General features: G+C 37.8%; 1 protein-coding gene across 1 annotated transcript; it reads right to left on the minus strand.

The window, feature by feature from the left end:
* Positions 1 to 1,070: 1,070 nt before the first annotated feature.
* On the minus strand, positions 1,071 to 24,253 carry LOC6044037 (T-related protein). The gene is made up of 6 exons (XM_038258307.1): positions 23,398 to 24,253; positions 8,090 to 8,341; positions 7,749 to 7,869; positions 1,913 to 2,797; positions 1,663 to 1,844; positions 1,071 to 1,597 (listed from the first exon to the last, which is right to left on the minus strand). The coding sequence occupies exons 2-6, from the start codon at positions 8,338 to 8,340 to the stop codon at positions 1,201 to 1,203; spliced, it is 1,836 nt and encodes a 611-aa protein (XP_038114235.1). The 5' UTR covers position 8,341; positions 23,398 to 24,253; the 3' UTR covers positions 1,071 to 1,200.

The raw sequence follows: 24,253 nt of genomic DNA on the forward strand, positions 1-24,253 counted from the left end.
CAGTGTTGCCAGGGTATTCTCTCGCTCTCCTTTACCTGAAGTAAATGAGAGATTCTTGTTGGGTTTGTGTGAGTCAGACACGTGCGTTGTATTGACCATATTGTGCGCATGTGTGGAGCTTTTGAAGCAACTTTAAGAGTACTAGATTCAGATAAGTCAAGACACAAACCAAAAAGTTTCAAGCCATTTATTTGTGTACAGCAGTTTGATGAGATTAATGAACCATAATTTTAAAAATTTGACATTCGACATAACTATTTTTCTCAAGATTTTTCTTGTAATAATTGTTTAGTAATAATGGTCATGTTCATAACGTAACATTATTAAAAACATTTTTAGTCGATTTGGTTGTTGGTTGTTGGTTGTTGGTTGTTGGTTGTTGGTTGTTGGTTGTTGGTTGTTGGTTGTTGGTTGTTGGTTGTTGGTTGTTGGTTGTTGGTTGTTGGTTGTTGGTTGTTGGTTGTTGGTTGTTGGTTGTTGGTTGTTGGTTGTTGGTTGTTGGTTGTTGGTTGTTGGTTGTTGGTTGTTGGTTGTTGGTTGTTGGTTGTTGGTTGTTGGTTGTTGGTTGTTGGTTGTTGGTTGTTGGTTGTTGGTTGTTGGTTGTTGGTTGTTGGTTGTTGGTTGTTGGTTGTTGGTTGTTGGTTGTTGGTTGTTGGTTGTTGGTTGTTGGTTGTTGGTTGTTGGTTGTTGGTTGTTGGTTGTTGGTTGTTGGTTGTTGGTTGTTGGTTGTTGGTTGTTGGTTGTTGGTTGTTGGTTGTTGGTTGTTGGTTGTTGGTTGTTGGTTGTTGGTTGTTGGTTGTTGGTTGTTGGTTGTTGGTTGTTGGTTGTTGGTTGTTGGTTGGATTTCTCAAACATCAAATGTTTAGGTTTTCAAAATGTTAAAAAAATGAAAAACGCAATCAATTTTGAACAGTACCAATTTATTTATATGACCTAATCGAATATTTACAATAATATCTACTTAAAAGTTAACTTGAAATATGATATTAAGAAAGTAGTTAAGTTATGTTTGAAACAGTCAAATCTTTATGGTTCGTAACTTGAACATTTTCTAAAGCAAAACACTGTTTCTTTATGCATTTGTTATTTCTTAAGCTATTCTGGAAACTATTTAATTTAAGTTAAGCTATTTATGGACCATTTGAATACAATTCACTAAATCTTATATCTATAATATTATAACATAACCTCCAATGAATCCTAAATGTGCGTCGTTTGCGGCGGCGTCAGCGGCGTCCACGCCCCCGTTGACGCACTCCGCACGGGACTCTGGCCGGCCATCCCGCCAGCTCCCGCTCCTGCCGGCGATCCAGCGACCGCCGCTTCCGAAACGTTCCCACTGCTGCCAGCAGCCACGTGGTTCGGTTCCGGCGACGAGTGATTCTCCGGACACTGGTGTTGGTGGTGTTGGTGATGGTGGTGGTGGGGGTGGGCGTGCTGAGGGTGATGGTGGTGGGAGGTCAGCAGGGTGTGCTCCACCGGAGATTGCTGGTGGTACTGGATTGGGACCGGCGAAGAGGACGAACTCGGTTCGTGACGATGGTGGGAGGTTGGGACCGGGGTCAGCTCGGTGATTTCCGCCGGGTGGTTGTAGGTGCTGGTTGGGCGAGATGCAGTCGGTTAGTATAGAGACTTGGGGTATATATAGTATCGATTTAGTACCTGATGTCCCCGATCATCGGGATGTACTCCGCGGTTGGATAGTGATACGCGCCCTGGTAGACACTGTAGTCCCCGGCACTGTGCCACGAGGCCGAGTAGCCAAGGTTGGTGATCGTCGGAGCGTTCAGGACGTTGCCGTAGAGTTGATGGTTTGGCGACACCGTTGGAGTTGGGTGGTAAATCTGCAAGAAAATATTGATTTCTGGTTATTAAACAAGTTCAATTCAAATGAGAAGAGATCATCCATTACCTGATGTCCTGCCGGTGCGTAAATCTGCTGCGGCGAAACGCTCGGCTGGTACACATCAATCTGGGACACGGACGCCGTCGCCGAGGACACCGCCGGAGTGTACTGACTGGCGCTGCTGTGCGAACCGAGGTGGTACGTCGGCGAGGACGTTACATAGCCCGGGGATCCGTTCGAGTGTGTCGGCGAGATGTTCGGGGCGATCGAGTTGGGACTGCCGGGGTTCGTGGTCTGGCTGGTCCAGTAGGTTCCTCCGGCGGAGGCCACCGAGGACGGAGTTTGCCAGGCTGTGGAGTACGAAGAAAACACCGGTGACGGGACCGTTTCCAGCGGAAGGTAACCCGTGGCAGGTTGGGGTGAAGTGCTACCACTGGTACTGCGCGATCGCTGGGTGCTGTACGGGGTCACCCGATTCGTCCGTAACGTCGTATGCTGGAATCGTTCCGCCGTTGGCAGTGGAGATTGTGCCGTTGCGTACGACGGGTGGAAGTTCAACCAGCCGTAAGTCGAGTTCTCCCTCGCATACACCGAGTCCGGTCGCTCTTTCGCGTCCAAAAAGGCCTTCGCAAACGGATTGTACTTGATCTTCAGCGAAGTGACCTCCTCATTTTGATAAGCCGTCACGGCGATGAACTGAGTCTCCGGAAACGGAAAAGAGTACACCTTCTGCTGATCCCGCTGGTCGGAAACCAGATGGACCAAATGTACCCGGGGCTCGTACTTGTGCAGCGAGTTCAGCATGATCTGCCCGTTGCCGTTGGTTTTGTTGGTGAGCTTCACCTTGGCGAACGAGATCGGTTCCTTCATCCAGTGCTGGCCAAAGTTGGGCGACTCCGGGTGGTAGTAGATGGGGTTGGGCGGGGGAGCCTCAGCTTTGCCGCCGGCGACCTGGGGAAGACGTTTCATATTTAGATATTTCTTGGGCTGGTATAAATTTTATTTCAAGCTCAAAATCAGTTGGTAAAAAAATATTTTTTCAATGCAAATCAAATGCATTCCAATGCAATACTTTTTTATCTTTGTTTATCAAATCTTAAATTTTTTTAAAAATAATGATTGCAAAACAACTGAACTATTGCAAATTTATTTAAAACCCCTTTTTGCAATGAAATGTTGAGACCCTCGACCCTGGCCAGAACTGAGAGACAAAAACATTGAAAAATATTTGCAACGGCCTAATTGAAAAAAAAAATATTATAAAAACCTTTTAACTTTGTTACTAAAATTTAAGCTATTGGTCAAGTTTCAAAACAAAATCATTTTAAATTTCTAACAAAGTACGAGATTATTTGTTACGGTTATTTTTGAATACCCAAAACCTATTTTTATTTCAAATATTTTTTTTCTTTATAAAAACTAGAAAGGTTGAACCTTTAACATTTTTCCACTTATTTTTCCAATGTCTAAAATAGTAGTATTTATTTTTTTCAATAAGGCCGATGCAAATACTTTTCAAAGTTTTTGTCTCTCGGTTCTGGGTGGAGTCGAGGGTCCTAACATTTCATTGCAAAAAGGGGTTTTAAATGAATTTGCACTAATTCAGTTGTTTTGCAATCATTATTTTTTTTTAAAAATAAGATTTGATAAACAAAGATAGAAAAGCATTGCATTGGAATGCATTTTAAATTATTCCAGCCGATTGCACTTAAATTTCAGTTGAAATGCTGTCGTTTTTTTTTTAAATTTCCAACTAATTTCATAAACATTTCATAAAGCATTATTTTCAAAAAAAATGATAAAATTATCTCATTTAAGACTCATTAACTCATTTAAGAAACATTGAGGATAAGTATTTTCGTACCTAGAATACAGTCACTCGAATATTTAAAAAAGAATAAACATAAAAAGTGTTTTCTAAGTGGCATTAAACTGTCGATATTTGTGAACCTAATGGTCCGATTTTCAATGTCAATAAAAGAATAATTTGAAAAAAATTGTGATCTCTTTGAAAAAAATACCTATTAAAAATATTTTGGAAATTTTAAGTTAAGAACTGATAACCCAAAAGGACCAAAAATTCAATATTACGACCTTATGTGAAGTTAGACTTGTGCTTAAAATTATTTAAACAAAATATTTTGTTGAATAATTCATAAAATTTAACTAATGAGCAGTTCTCTAGGATTTCGGTCATTCGATTTTTTTTGTATTTTTTAATCCGACTGAAACTTTTTTGGTGCCTTCGGTATGCCCAAAGAAGCCATTTTGCATCATTAGTTTGTCCATATAATTTTCCATACAAATTCGGCAGCTGTCCATACAAAAATGATGTATGAAAATTCAAAAATCTGTATCTTTTGAAGGAATTTTTTGATCGATTTGGTGTCTTCGGCAAAGTTGTAGGTATGGATACGGACTACACTGGAAAAAAATAATACACGGTAAAAAAATTTGGTGATTTTTTTATTTAACTTTTTATCACTAAAACTTGATTTACAAAAAAACACTATTTTTTATTTTTTGATATGTTTTAGAAGACATAAAATGCCAACTTTTCAGAAATTTCCAGGTTGTGCAAAAAATCACTGACCGAGTTATGAATTTTTTAATCAATACTGATTTTTTCAAAAAATCGAAATTTTGGTCGTAAAATTTTTCAACTTCATTTTTCGATGTAAAATCAAATTTGCAATCAAAAATACTTTACTGAAATTTTGATAAAGTGCACCGTTTTCAAGTTATAGCCATATTTAAGTGACTTTTTGAAAATAGTCGCAGTTTTCATTTTTAAATTAGTGCACATGTTTGCCCAGTTTTGAAAAAATATTTTGAAAAGCTGAGAAAATTCTCTATATTTTGCTTATTTGGACTTTGTTGATACGACCTTTAGTTGCTGAGATATTGCAATGCAAAGGTTTAAAAACAGGAAAATTGATGTTTTCTAAGTTTCACCCAAACAACCCACCATTTTCTATCGTCAATATCTCAGCAACTAATGGTCCGATTTTCAATGTTAATATATGAAACATTTGTGAAATTTTCCGATCTCTTCGAAAAAATATTTTGGAATTTTCAAATCAAGACTAACATTTCACAAAGGCCAAACATTCAATATTACGCCCTTTTAAAATGTTTGTCTTGATTTGAAAATTCCAAAATATTTTTTCGAAAAGATCGGAAAATTTCACAATTGTTTCATATATTAACATTGAAAATCGGACCATTAGTTGCTGAGATATTGACGATAGAAAATGGTGGGTTGTTTGGGTGAAACTTAGAAAACATCAATTTTCCTGTTTTTAATCCTTTGCATTGCAATATCTCAGCAACTAAAGGTCGTATCAACATAGTCCGAATAAGCAAAATATAGAGAATTTTCTCAGCTTTTCAAAAATATTTTTTTCAAAACTGGGCAAACATGTGCACTAATTTAAAAAAATGAAAAACTGCGACTATTTTCAAAAAGTCACTTAAATATGGCTATAACTTGAAAACGGTGCACTTTATCAAAATTTCAGTAAAGTACTTTTGATTGCAAATTTGATTTTACATCGAAAAATGAAGTTGAAAAATTTTACGACCAAAATTTCGATTTTTTGAAAAATCAGTATTGATTAAAAATTCATAACTCGGTCAGTGATTTTTGCACAACCTGAAATTTCTGAAAAGTTGGCATTTTATGCCTTCTAAAACATATCAAAAATAAAAAAATTAAAAATAGTGTTTTTTGTAAATCAAGTTTTAGTGATAAAGTTAAATAAAAATCACCAAATTTTTTTACCGTGTATTATTTTTTCCAGTGTAGTCCGTATCCATACCTACAACTTTGCCGAAGACACCAAATCGATCAAAAAATTCCTTCAAAAGATACAGATTTTTGAATTTTCATACATCATTTTTGTATGGACAGCTGCCGAATTTGTATGGAAAATTATATGGACAAACTAATGATGCAAAATGGCTTCTTTGGGCATACCGAAGGCACCAAAAAAGTTTCAGCCGGATTAAAAAATACAAAAATTAAAATTGAAGAAAAAAGACCGATTTCGTAGAGAATTGCTCTAATGATTCATTTTTTAGCATTGGTTTGGTACTCCATTTTACAATTTTTCTTAGACGAATTTATTGTAAATTCTCTCAGTTTCTTGAGAAAAATCTGTTTTTTTTTTTTTAAATGGGTACTTTTTTTTAGAAACCGATAATTTGAAGATTTTGTCTCAAAATCGAACCTAGGGTACTAAAGTTTTAAAATGGCGCACATTTTCAAACCAAAAAATAAACCGCTTTTTGATTGCAAAATCGATTGTACCTACATGTAAAGAGAATGTAAGAACGTTTTTTCTGAAAAAAAAAAATTTGGAAAAATTGCAGCTTCTTCAACAAAAAAAAATCTCCATACTGGGACCATCTTTGGGAGGCGGGAGGTCTGGCGATTGTCCACGCTCCATACGAAAAAGTTTTTTTTTATTAGAAAATTTCTTCCCCAAGTACAGATTTTCTAATATTGTTCATGTCATTTCCGATGGAAAGCTGCCAAAATGGTATGGAATCTTGTATTGTAAAAAAAGTCACACAGAAGCTTAGTAAGTAAAACGAAGGCACCCGAGCAGACGGAAATAACTTGAGAATAACATTTTTGATATTTGAAAACACTAGGTTAATAACATTTACCGTTATTTATAACAAAATTTGTTATTCGTCGTTATGATTTTTTTGTTATTGGATTGTTATTGTGATAACAGATTAATAACATTTTTAGTTATTCTTCGAACAAATCTTTGTTATTATTTTTTGTTATTTTAACAACTAATCCGATCTTCCCAATAACATTTTGAGGTATTCTTCCATAACAAAAAATGTTATTCCAAAGTTGTTTTGGCTTTCAACCAATATCAGACCAATAACAAATTTGGTTATGATAACATAATCTGTTATTAAACTCTTATGCAAAACTGGATTTTTCAAGAAGATTCCATAACACTTTCTCTTATTTTAACAGTATTTGTTATTGAAATGGCATGAATTTTGTTATTACCGTCTGCCCGGGCATGTACAAAATGTTAGCCAATTTAAAAAATACAAAAGAAATCTAAAAAAAAAACATAAGCAAAAAAAAACAACAATATAGAATCCTAACAAAACACCCAAAATTTGGGAAATTGAATAAAATATGCTTCTGTCGACCGAAGCGTGTGCAGGAAGCCCAATTCATACAGAACGTAACGAAAAATCAACAGAAATAAAGACTTCCAACATTTACAGTTGCCTTAATTTTGAATTTATAAATGAGATCATGTTCAAAATTAGATCATTCTCAGCATACCAACTCGGTCGTTATTCACTTCAAAATTAGCATTGATTCCACTAGACACAGCCCAATCCGGCCACGGTCGGAAATATCCTCCCGAACGGTTCGTAAAACCGATCTTGGCCATTCCATCATCACTAGACACCAACTTCATCTTTTACATTACGCCGGCAGCGTGAGCCCTTCGGCGGGCTCCTGTTTTCGCCTGTTCCAATTAGCGCCTTCATCGCCCGCCACGGAATTATTGTTTTTTCCAGCAACCCTCGTCATGCATTAATTAGCGGAATGCAAATAGTTTGCCTCGCTACGGAATAAACAAGATCTTGAGAGGCCCCGAGCCGCCGCCAAGGTAGCAGCGAAACCTCCGCTCAAAACGTGCATCGGCGCATGAAAAGCTAGGTGTTTGCACAATTGTGGAACTCTTGTGCACAAATTTTTCATTTAAAGTTAATTTTCCTGAGTTCAAACTTTAAATTTCAAGCAATTCAGTTTCAACAGAATTTATTTTAAAAAAAAAACTGATTTTGTAATTTTTAATACTTGATGCTCTAAGGGTTCATGATTTGATGTGCTAAGGTTCAGGACACCTACCCACTCGCCGTTGACGTACTTCCAGCGGTGCGAATCCACCTGGCAAAACTCCAGCATCACGTTGTACATCGCGGTGGGATCCAATCCGGACGCGGTCACTTTGACCACCGGGAACATGCGCCTGAAACCAGAGAGAGAGTGAGTTGAAAAGAGACTTCAATTCCTGGGAAAGTTTGCAAAATTAAAAAAAATTAAAAGTCGTCAGCCGGGAATCACCAGACGGTGACTTAACTCCAATGTAAGTCAATATTAGTCCGCAACTAAACCCGGACTCCACAGCAACGACAAAGGAAGCTGATCTAATCGAAAGTGACTTGCGAGCGCTCAAGCGACGAACCTACCGGCCATTTTTCGTCACAATCATCTCGTTGGTCAGGTTCTGGAAGCGCAGCCACAAATCTCGATCGTCCAGGGAAATCGAAAGGTTCCGATCGCTGCGGCCACTTCCACCTCCGCCACCACCGCTAACGGTGCGTAGCAATCCTCCGGAGGAAGAACCGCCGCCGGAACCGGTTCCGTTTGAGCCGCCGGTCATGATGGGATCGATCGAGGACAGGATGTGGGATGTGGCCATCTCATCCACGGAGCGCATTCTGGAATGATTGGGAGAAAAAATATTTTTGTAGATTTTGTTTAGAGGTAGTTAACTTGTTTGCACTAGTGATAGGTTGAATGAATAAAATCAATATTAGCCGACGGGGTTCGTCAATAGCTGGGAAATTTCGATTTCGCGTATTTATGCGTCATTAAATTAAACACGAGTTTGTAAACAACATTTTGCCTACCGGACGTTGAACTTTTATGTGATCACTTTCATAGAATGTTGAATGATGAATGAATAAAAAAACTTATTCTCCTTTTGAATATCTCTACAAACTATTTATCTTTTTGCTATTACGAACATGTCATAATAACTGCAATGGCATCACTAAATAAAAACATTATTCAAAAAATATATAATTGTTAAAAAACCAAAACAATCTAAACATAAAAGGAAATAAAGTCAATAATAAAACATGTCTTATCATGTCCTTAAAAAAAATTTCAATGAAAAACTTAAATAATATAAAAAATCTCTAAAATCATAGAGTTTAAAAATAATTTATTTGGGAAGTACTTTCTGTCAAACTACAACCCACCTTCAATTTGGGTAAATCAGAACACATGAGTTTTATTTAAAACATAATGCAAATTATCCTCCAATACCTAATACTAAAATCATAGAAACTTTGGATAATCGAATCTTCGAACAGTCGGGGTTTAAAGTTAAAGCACGGAATAAAAAAACATATGTTTGATTACTAAATTTAAAAAAAAAACATGTTTGGAGCAGTTTTATTTCATTTTTTACTGATTTTTTTTTTCATTTTTATTGTCAAGTGTATGAGTTAAAAATTCCATTCAATTCAAATAGTGTTTATTAGAATTTAACTGTTCTGCTCCAGGATGTTACATTTGCAATTCAGCGATTTAGAGAATCTTTCAACTGAGATCAATTCATAAGCCTTTAAAGGGAGGGTACTTATTTATAAGTTTAGGTTCCGCTTGCTGAGTGCTCTTTTAGGGAAAATATAATATGAGTACAAAATTATTCTTGAATTTTTGGGTATGTTAATATGCATTGTTTTATATTTATTTATTTTTTTTTATTATTTTGAAGTTTTTAAAACTTTTGTTTGATTTTCCAAAATGCTTAAATTTTTTTTGTTTACTAATTTTATTTATATCTTTAATTTATGTCTTTATGTCTGATTTGTTTATATTTAAGAATTTGTTTCACTTAGATAGCACTATAGAGACAATCCACAGACCACGCGGATTTTTTAAATTTCAGAATGGGGCCGTTTTCACGCTTTATCTTTTAAAGGCTTTTATGATTTTTCTAAATGAGAATTATTGAAAATTATATGTACAAAAAACTTCGATTTGAGTTTCTGTTTTCTTCAAAGATAGCTTATAAAATGTACAGAAATGAACATATTTGTTGTGACTCTTACCGTTTCTTACCTTAAATTTCAATTATTTTCTACAACTATTGCTTAATTTGAGAACAAATCAGAAAATTCAAATAAAGATGGGTTAAATAACAAAAAATGATACTTTGACTTTTCACCAAGGCTGTTTTACAAACAACTTTAAAATAACGGATACTTTCAACTCCTAATGTACCGTAAAAATAGGAATATATAGATTATTTTTTTAGAGTTGCATAAAGAATCAAATATGTTTTCAAGATTCGATTACATAAGGACATCAGAAGGGCTATAGTAAATGTTCCATTGTGCTTTAAAAATAAAATGTGTACGAATTTTTATTGAACATGCCTTTAAACTACCACTCAATGCTTAAGAGTTCTCCAGAAACAACATTTCTTTGTATTTTTCTAATTTGGCTGAAACTTTGAGAGTACTTTTTTTATTATGCTATTTTACTAATTTGCATCAATAATTTGAACACAAATTAAGGGGTTTTCCAGAACAAACTGCAATGATTTTTCAAATCAAGACTTTAAAAAAATACTCTCAAAAACCAAGAACGGATTTTTTAATGACCAGTGTTATCAAAATTATTTTGAGGAATTTTAAAAAATGTGATTTAACTTATTTGTTGAAATGTTTAGTAGAGGAAAAATGTCAACTTTTGAGCTGTATATTTTGAATGCCATTTTAGTGAAAAAACATTTAATTTTTTAAATACAGTCATTCAGTTATTCATGTTATTGAAGTTTTGGAAAAGTGTCTAATTGTATCAATCTTTAAAGATGTTGTTTGAAATGTTGAATATAATTTTCTTACTTTAACTTGTTAGTTGCATAGAAGGATCTTTAAAAATTTGTGGTTTCCAGATTTTAATTAATATTGTTAAAATCGTTTTCATTTTTTTTACTTTTATTTTACTAGTTACACCAATTTCTTGCTAAATCAGGAATATGGAATTAAATAAACTATATTGTAACTTTTTTATGGCAACTTGTTTACACACTCACTTGGAGATAAAAACTAAACGATTTCTTCAACCCAACCCCGCCTCTAGACGGGCTTCGATCAGAAAAATCGCCAAAAACCCATTTTGACAAAGAACTTTGTCCTAAGGGCACTGTCTACGGGTGTCAATCCAAAATTTCGCAAAGCGAAAGTGTAACGATTTTCTGTCGTTTTTCAAATGCTTATATCTTCCCCCCCATTCAAACAATCTTTATGTTTTACACACCAAACGAAAGGGGAAGTTTTAAAGTACAAGTTGACTACCTCACAAAGTTGATAAAACTTTGTTAAAGTACTTAAAAGTTAAGATGAAAATAAAAAATGAATGCAAGAAAAATCCCGGCTGCTGATTGGCTGAAAGCACGTAGCAAATGTTGCTTCCTCTCCTGCTTTCGCAAAAATCTCACGCGAGAGTTTGGCACCACTGTTGCCACATTTCATGCGAACTATATAAGCTAGCACTTAGCCTCAGAAAATTTCAGTGCCTATCGCGGTTTCGTCAAAGACGGATCGACGGTAGTAATTTTACTGCTCACACACACACGCACACATTGAACGACACAGTATGTGCACCAAATTGGGAGGAATTCTGTTCTAATGAAGATTGTTAGGAAGGTGACCGGAAAACTAGAATGATTTGGGCAATGGGGTTGGGACCACATTGGTAGAACATTGGCCACACCCGGAGTGGCCATGGCCCTGGGGAAGGTTCTTCCGGGGGGACATTTACCGAACCATACGACTTGGGGCAATATGGGTATCAAAATTCATGGTTTTTGAAACTGGTAATGAAAATGGCCATTTCGACCGGATTGGCCACACCCGGAGTGGCCATGGCCCTGGGGAAGGTTCTTCCGGGGGGACATTTACCGAACCATACGACTTGGGGCAATATGGGTATCAAAATTCATGGTTTTTGAAACTGGTAATGAAAATGGCCATTTTGACCGGAGTGGCCACACCCGGAGTGGCCAGTGCACTGGGGAAGGTTCTACCGGGGGGACATTAATCGAACCATACTACTTAGGGCAATATGGGTATCAAAAATCATGGTTTTTGAAACTGGTAATGAAAATGGCCATTTTGACCGGATTGGCCACACCCGGAGTGGCCATAGCCCTGGGGAAGGTTCTTCCGGGGGGACATTTACCGAACCATACGACTTGGGGCAATATGGGTATCAAAATTCATGGTTTTTGAAACTGGTAATGAAAATGGCCATTTCGACCGGATTGGCCACACCCGGAGTGGCCAGTGCCCTGGGAAAGGTTCTACCGGGGGGAATTTAATCGAACCATACTACTTAGGGCAATATGGGTATCAAAAATCATGGTTTTTGAAACTGGTAATGAAAATGGCCATTTTGACCGGATTGGCCACACCCGGAGTGGCCATAGCCCTGGGGAAGGTTCTTCCGGGGGGACATTTACCAAACCATACGACTTGGGGCAATATGGGTATCAAAATTCATGGTTTTTGAAACTGGTAATGAAAATGGCCATTTCGACCGGATTGGCCACACCCGGAGTGGCCAGTGCCCTGGGAAAGGTTCTACCGGGGGGAATTTAATCGAACCATACTACTTAGGGCAATATGGGTATCAAAAATCATGGTTTTTGAAACTGGTAATGAAAATGGCCATTTTGACCGGATTGGCCACACCCGGAGTGGCCATAGCCCTGGGGAAGGTTCTTCCGGGGGGACATTTACCAAACCATACGACTTGGGGCAATATGGGTATCAAAATTCATGGTTTTTGAAACTGGTAATGAAAATGGCCATTTCGACCGGATTGGCCACACCCGGAGTGGCCAGTGCCCTGGGAAAGGTTCTACCGGGGGGAATTTAATCGAACCATACTACTTAGGGCAATATGGGTATCAAAAATCATGGTTTTTGAAACTGGTAATGAAAATGGCCATTTTGACCGGAGTGGCCACACCCGGAGTGGCCAGTGCACTGGGGAAGGTTCTACCGGGGGGACATTAATCGAACCATACTACTTAGGGCAATATGGGTATCAAAATTCATGGTTTTTGAAACTGGTAATGAAAATGGCCATTTCGACCGGATTGGCCACACCCGGAGTGGCCAGTGCCCTGGGAAAGGTTCTACCGGGGGGAATTTAATCGAACCATACTACTTAGGGCAATATGGGTATCAAAAATCATGGTTTTTGAAACTGGTAATGAAAATGGCCATTTTGACCGGATTGGCCACACCCGGAGTGGCCATAGCCCTGGGGAAGGTTCTTCCGGGGGGACATTTACCAAACCATACGACTTGGGGCAATATGGGTATCAAAATTCATGGTTTTTGAAACTGGTAATGAAAATGGCCATTTCGACCGGATTGGCCACACCCGGAGTGGCCAGTGCCCTGGGAAAGGTTCTACCGGGGGGAATTTAATCGAACCATACTACTTAGGGCAATATGGGTATCAAAAATCATGGTTTTTGAAACTGGTAATGAAAATGGCCATTTCGACCGGATTGGCCACACCCGGAGTGGCCAGTGCCCTGGGAAAGGTTCTACCGGGGGGAATTTAATCGAACCATACTACTTAGGGCAATATGGGTATCAAAAATCATGGTTTTTGAAACTGGTAATGAAAATGGCCATTTTGACCGGATTGGCCACACCCGGAGTGGCCATAGCCCTGGGGAAGGTTCTTCCGGGGGGACATTTACCGAACTATACGACTTGGGGTAATATTGGTATCAAAATTGCCCCAAGTCGTATGGTTCGATTAATGTCCCCCTGGTAGAACCTTTCCCAGGGCACTGGCGACTCCGGGTGTGGCCAATCCGGTCGAAATGGCCATTTTCATTACCAGTTTCAAAAACCATGAATTTGATACCCATATTGCCCCAAGTAGTATGGTTCGATTAATGTCCCCCCGGAAGAACCTTTCCCAGGGCACTGGCCACTCCGGGTGTGGCCAATCCGGTCGAAATGGCCATTTTCATTACCAGTTTCAAAAACCATGAATTTTGATACCCATATTGCCCCAAGTCGTATGGTTCGGTAAATGTCCCCGGAAGAACCTTTCCCAGGGCTATGGCCACTCCGGGTGTGGCCAATCCGGTCAAAATGGCCATTTTCATTACCAGTTTCAAAAACCATGATTTTTGATACCCATATTGCCCTAAGTAGTATGGTTCGATTAATGTCCCCCCGGTAGAACCTTTCCCAGGGCACTGGCCACTCCGGGTGTGGCCAATCCGGTCGAAATGGCCATTTTCATTACCAGTTTCAAAAACCATGAATTTTGATACATATATTGCCCCAAGTCGTATGATTCGATTAATGTCCCCTCGGAAGAACCTTTCCCAGGGCACTGGTCACTCCGAGTTTGGCCAATATCCTATAAATGTGGTCCCAACCCCATTGCCTCAAATCATTCTAGTTTTCCGGTGACCATCCTTACAATCTTCATTAACACAGAATTCCTCCCAAGTTGGTGTACAAACTGTGTCTTCCAATGTGTGCGTGTGTGTGTATGAGCAATACAATTACCACCGTGGATCCGTCTTCGATGAAACCACAGTTGGCACTGAAATTTTCTGAGGCTAAGTGCTAGCTTAAATAGTTTGCATGAAATGTGACAACATGGTGCAAATTTTGCTTCCTCTCCTGCTTTCGCGAAACTCTCACGCGAGGGTTTGGCATCACTGTTGCCACATTTCATGCGAACTATATAAGCTAGCACTTAGCCTCAGAAAATTTCAGTGCCTATCGAGGTTTCGTCAAAGACGGATCGACGGTAGTAATTTTACTGCTCACACACACACGCACTCATTTAACGACACAGTATGTGCACCAAATTGGGAGGAATTCTGTTCTAATGAAGATTGTTAGGAAGGTCACCGGAAAACCAGAATGATTTGGGGCAATGGGGTTGGGACCACATTGGTAGAATATTGGCCACACCCGGAGTGGCCATGGCCCTGGGGAAGGTTCTTCCGGGGGGACATTTACCGAACCATACGACTTGGGGCAATATGGGTATCAAAATTCATGTTTTTTTGAAACTGGTAATGGAAATGGCCATTTTGAACGGATTGGCCACACCCGGAGTGGCCAGTGCACTGGAGAAGGTTCTACCGGGGGGACATTAATCGAACCATACGACTTGGGGCAATTTTGATTCCCATATTACCCCAAGTCGTATAGTTCGGTAAATGTCTCCCGGAAGAACCTTGCCCAGGGCAATGGCCACTCTGGGTGTGGCCAATCCGGTCAAAATGGCCATTTTAATTGAAAAAACGAAGTTGACTTTATAGCTGTCGGCCACCATTGCTAGTACCAACCACTAGTGTCTTCCTTTTAACTACAAGGACTTCGCCGCCCTGGGCTCCTAAGTGTTTTAGTACGGCACGGAGAGACGGCGCCAGATACCCATATTTACACTTAGAATTTTAGAGCGCCCGCCGCGGGATTCAAACCAGCAACCTCTGGATTGTGGGTCCAGTGCGCGGTCCGATTGATCCATACGGGCGGGACATTTTGATTGCCAGTTTCAAAAACCAATTTGAATTTTGATACCCATATTGCCCCAAGTTGTCAAAAAAAAAAAAAAATCAAAATCAAATCAAATTATTCGATCTACAGCTTTGCCTTGGCGTTCTCGATTACGAGTTTCCTACTCGAAACTAAGTGTTCGAAGGCTTGATTGTTGAGGCAATTGCAAACCTCTTTTTACACCTAAACTTCCATCCACCCCGGGATTCGAACTGACGACCTTTGGATTGTGAGTCCAACTGCCTGCCAGCGACTCCACCGAGGCAGGACCCAGGGAGACGACTCCTACACCTGGACTGAGCTAACGACCTAACCTTTTTAGGTTAGTCCGGGGCCAACATTTACTTCCCGTCCGACGGAAGGCGTGATCAGACAAATCTCGTCTCGAAAAATGCCACCGGGACCGTCTGGGATCGAACCCAGGCCGACTGGGTGAGAGGCAATCACGCTTACCCCTACACCACGGTCCCGGCTTAAGTTGTATGGTTCGATTAATGTCTCCCGGTAGAACCTTCTCCAGGGCACTGGCCACTCTGGGTGTGGCCAATCCGGTCAAAATTGCCATTTCCATTACCAGTTTCAAAAACCATGAAATTTGATACCCATATTGCCCTAAGTAGTATGGTTCGATTAATGTCCCCACGGTAGAACCTTTCCCAGGGCACTGGCCACTCCGGGTGTGGCCAATCCGGTCGAAATGGCCATTTTAATTACCAGTTTCAAAAACCATGAATTTTGATACCCATATTGCCCCAAGTCGTATAGTTCGGTAAATGTCCCCCCGGAAGAACCTTCCCCAGGGCCATGGCTCCGGGTGTGGCCAATGTTCTACCAATGTGGTCCCAACCCCATTGCCCCAAATCATTCTAGTTTTCCGGTCACCTTCCTAACAATCTTCATTAGAACAGAATTCCTCCCAATTTGGTGCACATACTGTGTCGTTCAATGTGTGCGTGTGTGTGTGAGCAGTAAAATTACTACCGTCGATCCGTCTTTGACGAAACCGCGATAGGCACTGAAATTTTCTGAGGCTAAGTGCTAGCTTATATAGTTCGCATGAAATGTGGCAACAGTGGTGCCAAACTCTCGCGTGAGATTTTTGCGAAAGCAGGAGAGGAAGCAAAATTTGCACCATGTTGTCACACTTCATGCAAACTATTTAAGCTAGCACTTAGCCTCAGAAAATTTCAGTGCCAACCGTGGTTTCATCGAAGACGGATCCACGGTGGTAATTGTATTGCTCATACACACACGCACACATTGAAGGACACAGTATGTGCACCAAATTGGGAGGGATTTTGTTCTAATGAAGATTGTTAGGAAGGTCACCGGAAAACCAGAATAATTTGGGGCAATGGGGTTGGGACCACATTGGTAGAACATTGGCCACACCCGGAGTGGCCATGGCCCTGGGGAAGGTTCTTCCGGGGGGACATTTACCGAACCATACGACTTGGGGCAATATGGGTATCAAAATTCATGGTTTTTGAAACTGGTAATTAAAATGGCCATTTCGACCGGATTGGCCACACCCGGAGTGGCCAGTGCCCTGAGAAAGGTTCTACCGGGGGGACATTAATCGAACCAGAGAGTTATCGAACCATACTACTTAGGGCAATATGGGTATCAAAATTCATGGTTTTTGAAACTGGTAACTAAAATGGCCATTTTGACCGGATTGGCCACACTCGGAGTGGCCAGTGTCCAAGGGAAGGTTCTACCGGGAGGACATTAATCGAACCATCCGACTTGGGGCAATATGGGTATCAAAATTCATGGTTTTTGATACTGGACATGAAAATAACCATTTTGATTGTGGTGACCACAACCTAGAGTGGCCGGTTCCGAGGCATTTTCCGAACCATACTTGTTTTGGCAATATTTTCGTGTTTTGGCAATTTATTTCCACAGAGGTGCCAAAGATTGGAAACATTTAATTAGAATAAATTATTCAGGATTAAATAAATAGGCAATGATTTAAAAATAAAATGTAATAGAATAATTTTTTAGGAGTTTTGTACCAAGTTCTTTGTCATATTGGTCATGTAGAACATAACCACCTGCACCTTTTTCTACCAATTTCCGATCATTAAAAAGCATTGGGAAGAAGAACTCTTAAAATTTTAACATAATTTGAAGGTTGGAATTTTAACTTGTTTTATGTAACTTTGCCAATGTTTTTAAAAACGTAATTTTTCAGGGATTAACTTTGGCTGTGTTTTTTACTAGCATTTCCTATATTTTAATTAAAAAGGAACATGCAGTAATTTTTGTAGTGTCCAAGACTGTAGCAGAAAATGTGAAAACATGCAAAAGTGACAGTAAAACAGAAAAAAAACTAGATGGACAAAAGGTTATGATAGGAGGTGGTAGAATAGGCTAAATACTATCAAAAACAAACATAAACTAAACAAGATAAATGCAAAATAAAATACTAAGAATGAAACAAGAAAAACATAAAACATGAGAAGTATTTTTTTTTTGTAGAACAAAAGTAAGAAAGTAAGTAGATAAAAATTACCTCCTGAATATGGGAAAATTAAAAATTCCCGAAAAAAAATGGGCTGTAGAGGGTTAAAAATGGCTTTTGGAATTTGTAATCTGACGTCAAAATGCCAACATAAGGTGCTCGATATGATTACATGCTGTTCTCTCATGTCATATATTTTTTCAATAAATCGATTTCTTATAGGAATTTTTTTTTAGACCATATTTTGAGCAAATCTGTTTTTAAATATTAAAAATGTATTGAAACGGTAAAACTTATATTTGCAAAAAATGCATAAAAGCAATTTATTTTGACAAAATAATATTACTCATAATTCTTATTTAATAAACCGAAACCAAAACATCAAAATTCAAAAGTTGATAAGGTTTTAATATGGAATGGAAAATAAAAAAAAATCATTAAATATAATATTGTTTCATAATGATATCGATAGATATACAAACTATATGTTTCTATCCAGAGTACTGTGGATTAACTCAAAGGAAGACCAGTACTTTCATGAGTTTAGGTGTGTGAAAACCTGGTGATCAAAACCGACACGCATCTTACACATATATAAACACCTAATTAACACCAGTGTGGCACGTCTTTCCATCACTTAGCAACATCGTCCAAAACTGATACCATTCAAATTGGGAGTTAATATACCTCCATCATCGACATCGCCGGGAGAGGCCTTTTCGTGCACCGATCGAACCCTTGATCAATGAGTTGAGTTGAGACTGGTTCAATCCGCAACTTACTAAGTGACAACGTCACGTTGATCGAAATCATTTTATTTCGAATCCACGCGCGAAATTCTGAAATTTGACCTTTCTTGCTTCACCAAGTTTCCCCTCAGCTGATCCGACACTGACCTCTCTCTGTCTGACTTAAGTCGCGGAGAAGCTCTATGGAACTGCGCGCGCGGGCACGATTTATGACCTCCTGCGGAAATGTCTTAATCAATCGCGATCACTTTGGGCCGTCTGGCGGGGATCGATCCAACAGAAGCTGTCGAAGTTTGATTGTCCAGAGGTGTTTTATTGGAGGGGCCCAAAAGGCCGACTTTTGCCGCCGCTGAACTCGGGAAGACTGGTCTTTGGCGAGATGCGGAGCGCTCTTTTATTGGACCTTTCGATCGGGGTGCCGACTCATCATCATCACCATCATCATGGGCTTAACCCTGCGTTCATCAAGAAGATGAGAGGTTTGGCATTTTTAGCAAAATTTGAATCAATTATATTGTTGGAAGTTGATTTCAGCAATTTTAAATTGTTACTTTTTACAAAAAAAAAGTTAGACCAAGGGTTAGGACCAAATCCGCATCCAACTACCTGAATAGGACCTGAGAAAATCTTCAGTTTCCACCCAGAACGTTTGCCGCCGCGGTCACCCTCCTTCGGTGGGAAAAGAGGAAGCCCCCTGACACGACGGGTTGTACGAATTTATGCCCATCCCATGACCGACCGGCGATCGCTCCTCGGAACACAATATCAATATTTTATTTTTATCGCTTTTTTATTGAAAAATATCATTTAATTTTTATCGTTTTATGGCACCCCTTTGAGAAAAAAAAAGAGTCAGCATGCAACCCTACCAACCTTTGTCCGCCACTAATTTGAGCCACTTTTGCCGACTTTCATCGACATCAGGAAAACTTAACCGTTTTTTTTGTTGAAAATTTGCAACAAAAATAATTTTCTTAAAAATTTCACCAAACTCACAAACACCAGAAAAAAATCGCTTCACAAATACTTGAAAACCATTCACGACAGTCTCTGCCAAAGTGCCAGTTTATGGCCCCCCTCAATTAGGGTGAAATGTGGGTGATGGAGATGAGTCGTTTGGCGGCTCTCCTTTGGTCGACGGTCATAAATTGTTTTGTTGATGAATCAATTAATAATTTTTCTGATTCTTGCCTTTTCACTGATTTTGATCCCAAAATCTGGGGTATTCTCATCGTGTTGAGAGAAGATTGTGGCTTCAGTTAGAGGTTAGTTCCATCAACGGTAGCCCGTATTGCTTCTGAAGAGCAAAACTGGTTTCGGTGGTAAGAAACGAAAAGCATTTTATGAAGAAAAGGTCTACCTGAGCATCGCAATTTGGTAGATGAGTTGTACAAACAGAGAGATCCACCCGAGTCAGGTCAGATGACTTTGCTGTTGATTTTTTTTTACGTCACGAAAACGTGCCCATATTTGTCATTTTAGTTGCGTGACAAGATATGTTAACTTTAGATGAATTCTTGGAAATTTCTGGTGTACAACATTTAATAGATAAAACCGTTCAAGCAGTGGGATATAAGTATTATCTAGAAGCATAATGTTGGGGTTCCAGAAATCAATGTTGTCATAAATATTTGGCAATATTTTTTTTTGCCTGATATAAAGCAAAAAAAAATCTAAGACTATTCACTAATGTAACAAAATATTTAATGAAGCTGCAGTGTAACATTTTTTTTTAAAGAAATATTTGAAATATTAACCCTGGAAAAAAATACTTCCAATAATCGAATCTTCAAATAAAAAAATCACAAAAAAAAATCGTTTTCTTATTTTTGGCTGTCGAGCTTACGTATGATCCCTATTACTGAGTTATTTATTTTCAATAAAACTTTAAACATAAATTTATAAGGCCATTTCCAATTTTATGTGAAGTTTTATGGACCCTCTCACTCTTCTCAATTAAAAAACGCTAAAAATCAGAGGGCAAAAAACTGGTTGAAAAATAAACTTTAAATAACTTGAACAATTGATTGTTAACTATTAAGAATAAATTGTTTGACGTTTATTTTTGTACTGATGAACACAAGACATAACACTTTAGATTATGTACTAGTAATTTCTGTAACAATATATAAACATTATTTAACACTTTTTGCAATTAATTTATTTTTATCTTAAATTTTTGCGTTGATACATTTATTTATTGCTGTCCGAATTTCCAAATGTTATTTTTTTAATTTCTCAGCTTTTTAATTTATTAATTTTTGAACATTAGTTTTTAGATTTTTTTGCTGATTTTTTGGATTAAATGATTATAATTATTATTTAAATTACAAGTTATGGTATAAACATTCGATTGAAAAAAAGTGTTTTAAAATGCATTTTACACCAGTTCACTGCCCATGTTCGCATAAATGTCCCATATGCAAAAACAGCATGCTGAGAAAAACGCTTTTGAAGTTTGTCCCACACATAAGGCTACGTGCACGGTTATGAATCTTCAAGCAATTTCAATATGGCGACTTGTATCAGAAGAAAGTGAAGCTTTTCGCTAGTTCTCACTATTCTGTGTTTTGCGTGCACGTCCGCAAACATAGACCACACACATACTAACATAAAGCGCCACCAAGAAGCAAAAGGTGATTACGAATATTTTTGACACTTTCGTTAAAAATATGCGGTTTTGCAAAAACAAATAAAAAAAAACAACTTTTAAGTGTAGTTCGACTGTCAAACTTGTAATTCGTTGCTAATTTGTTCGAAAATTTGTTAAAGTAATAAAAGTAATAACGACCTAAGGCCGTTGCAAATATTTTTTGAAGTTTATGTCCCTCGGCTCTGACCAAAGTTTAGGAGGGGGGAAAATATAAAAATTGAAATAACAAGCCTAGTTTTCAACATATGGATGAAAAAAGTGTTTTAAAATGCATTTTACAGGCGTACAGTTGCTTTCCAATCATTAGTTTTAAAAATGTCGAGGTATTGAGGGAATTTTTTTTTCGCAGAAAAAATCTTTTCATGGGAAATACCAACGTACTTTCATGAAAATTTAAAATGTCTTCAAAGGAGTTCAAACATGCTAAATATGATTATAAATACGGGATAATGCATTTTAACTGGTTTTCAGTTGAATAAACTTAAATTCATTGAAATTTTGAAGTTTTTCGAAAAAATATTTTTTTGCTTCCTGATTATTCAGGCCAACTTTGAAGGGTGGGTGGTGACATAAACTTTGAAAAATATTTGCAACGGCCTAACTTGAGAACAGTGCACGATATCAAAATTTATTTACAGTATTTTTCGATTGCACATTTGATTTGACACCTAAAAATATCGGCAAACATATTTCATCGTTTTTCAAAAAATATCTTTTTTAAATCGGCAAAACTCCCAAATAAATTTAGACCAAATTGTGCCATAGCACAAAATCGGCCTGAAATATCAGGGGGTAAAAAAATAATAAATTAACGACAAAATTGTAACATAAATAAAATTCTAATCTACTGAAACCCTTTCAAGTGCATTTTCTTGCGTTTAAAATTATATTTAGCATTTTTGGGCTAGCTTAAAAACAATTTGAGTGATTGTGAAATCCAGATTTACATTACCACAAAAAGTTTTTCTTCGAGAAAAAATAACTTCGTCAAAACTTAGATATTTTGTATACTAATGATTGCATAACTACAAGACTGGTACAAAATGCATTTAAAACACATTTTCCATTGAAATGTTGAAACTTGAAAACATAGCTTTTTATTTTTATTTTTATATTTGGTCAGAGTCGAGAGACAGAGGCCTTATAGCCACCTGAAATATTTTTTTTTGATAACGTGAATTTTTAAAACCTGCCCAATCTGATTTTTTTTTTGAAATAATTGGAAAATTTCTTATTAATTTGCTTGAAGACACTGATTTATGTTTCCTTTAAATCATCTAAATACTAAAAAAAATATTTTCAATGCTTTCAAATCTTGTATGTTGCAAAATTAATTATTTTGTCACAATCTTGTCGTAGGAAAAGTACATATAAGATTTCATCCAAATTAAGAAATACAAAAATTTGATTTTAAAAAAAATCTCATTCTTGAGAGAATTGCTCATTCTGAAAAATTTCTCAAGAGATCATGGGACGGAAAAATAGTTACATTGACTCTCAGATTCGGATTCAGCGGGTAAAAACACTAAGATTTCCTCAGAGACAGAGCTATACGAAGAGTGTAATTATTTTGAGTTTAATTTTAAATTCCAGCAAAAAATTTTAAAAATATTTACGAAATTCTTTTTTTTTTGTTTGTTTGTTTGTTTGTTTGTTTGTATATTTTGGAAACAGTGAACAAAAGTAAACATCTTTTATTATCTTAAGTAAAACTGAGAAAGACGAATTAGATCATTCAACATTTGAAGGTTATAGCATTTGGATATTGAAATCGTTTTGGATATTTTATGCTAGTTTGTAATGATTATTCTTTTATAACTCGAATCAACGAAATTTGATTCTTTTTTGTAGTATCCAGAAAATTATTAAATTTTTTAGTCAATATGTAATGCATTCATTCGACATAACGTTCCAACTATTCATATAGCAGAAATCCAGTGAAATAAGTTATTCGTTGTTCATTGTTTTAGACTTGAGTTGAAAAACGATAAATATTTATAAATCTTTTCCAAAAAAATATTATTGCAACGGTAAACGCTCAGTCAATTGCAAATTCAACCCAAACAAAAAGTCCACCTCCAAACAGACCTCCCAGCGGCCCACCTGTTCACACTGTGGCACAAATATTCCCACGCACATTAGACCAAACTCCCTATTGAATTTAACAAACAGACGGTGATGACGACGGCGACGACGAACGGAAAAAAAGTTTCAATAAATTAACTATGCGCGAATAAACAACTAACAAAAGCTTGTTGATGATACTCACTGTCGAGCCAGCAGGTGTCGAAGATCACACTTTCCTTCTAACCACCAGCAACCAAACCAGGTTGAACACTCTCCTGTTAATAAATCTCCTTTGTACAAAAATCCTCAGGGGCTCGAGGATTATTTATCACAATTATGAGAATTAACTCCTTCTTTGAGGGGGAGGCACACTTTTGCACTACTTTTCACCAAACTTCCGGATAGTTGTTTTAATAACTCACACTTTCCACCAACTTCCGGTTCGGGTTTTATTTTTTCTTGCTGCTGGTTGGTAGAACTGACCAAACTGTTTGAACTGTCGCAAGGTCGCAAGATTGGTTGAGATCACTTTGCGCACTTCATCGTACGCATGCTAGAATCCACACTACCATCTTAATTTTTGATGTTATAAATTAATTAACAAACAACAATCGCCTTCCTCATCTACCCCCCGAACGACTAGTGCTAGTTCGCACTGAGAGCTTTCGATCGTCAAACAAATTACCTCTCGTTAAAATCGTTTACACAAATATGGACAAGTTTAATAATAATCTTTATAATAACTCTGTGAACATACACTAATTAATTAGTATGGGTTTGTCAAATGTTTTATAAATACAATCGTCACAAATTCAAATTCACACAAGCACACCACCGTTCGAAAATTACTCCGAAGCTCCCTCCGATCAATGATCTTCCTCTTCCAACTCCCAAAAGCGCACAAAACCACCCAACAAAATCTCGCCACTTGTCACGAAATAATTGCCACACCAAATTGAGGAGGGGGAATTCACCACGTGTCACCCGACGGTCACTCTCTCTTCTTTTTGCACTTGGCTCAGCCTCAACTCAAGCTGCCGACTAAACACCACCCTTGC

Source organism: Culex quinquefasciatus, chromosome 2, assembly GCF_015732765.1.
Source record: "Culex quinquefasciatus strain JHB chromosome 2, VPISU_Cqui_1.0_pri_paternal, whole genome shotgun sequence".
In the NCBI taxonomy this organism is placed as follows: domain Eukaryota; kingdom Metazoa; phylum Arthropoda; class Insecta; order Diptera; family Culicidae; genus Culex; species Culex quinquefasciatus.

Bases quoted from the DNA above. Each gene is read 5' to 3' on its own strand.
- LOC6044037 (XM_038258307.1), bottom strand. From the start codon at position 8,340: ATGCGCTCCGTGGATGAGATGGCCACATCCCACATCCTGTCCTCGATC. The intron at 7,870-8,089 runs GTAGGTTCGTCG...CTCTGGTTTCAG, and splicing joins ATTGTGACGAAAAATGGCCG to GCGCATGTTCCCGGTGGTCA. The intron at 2,798-7,748 runs GTAGGTGTCCTG...CGTCTTCCCCAG, and splicing joins AGTACGTCAACGGCGAGTGG to GTCGCCGGCGGCAAAGCTGA.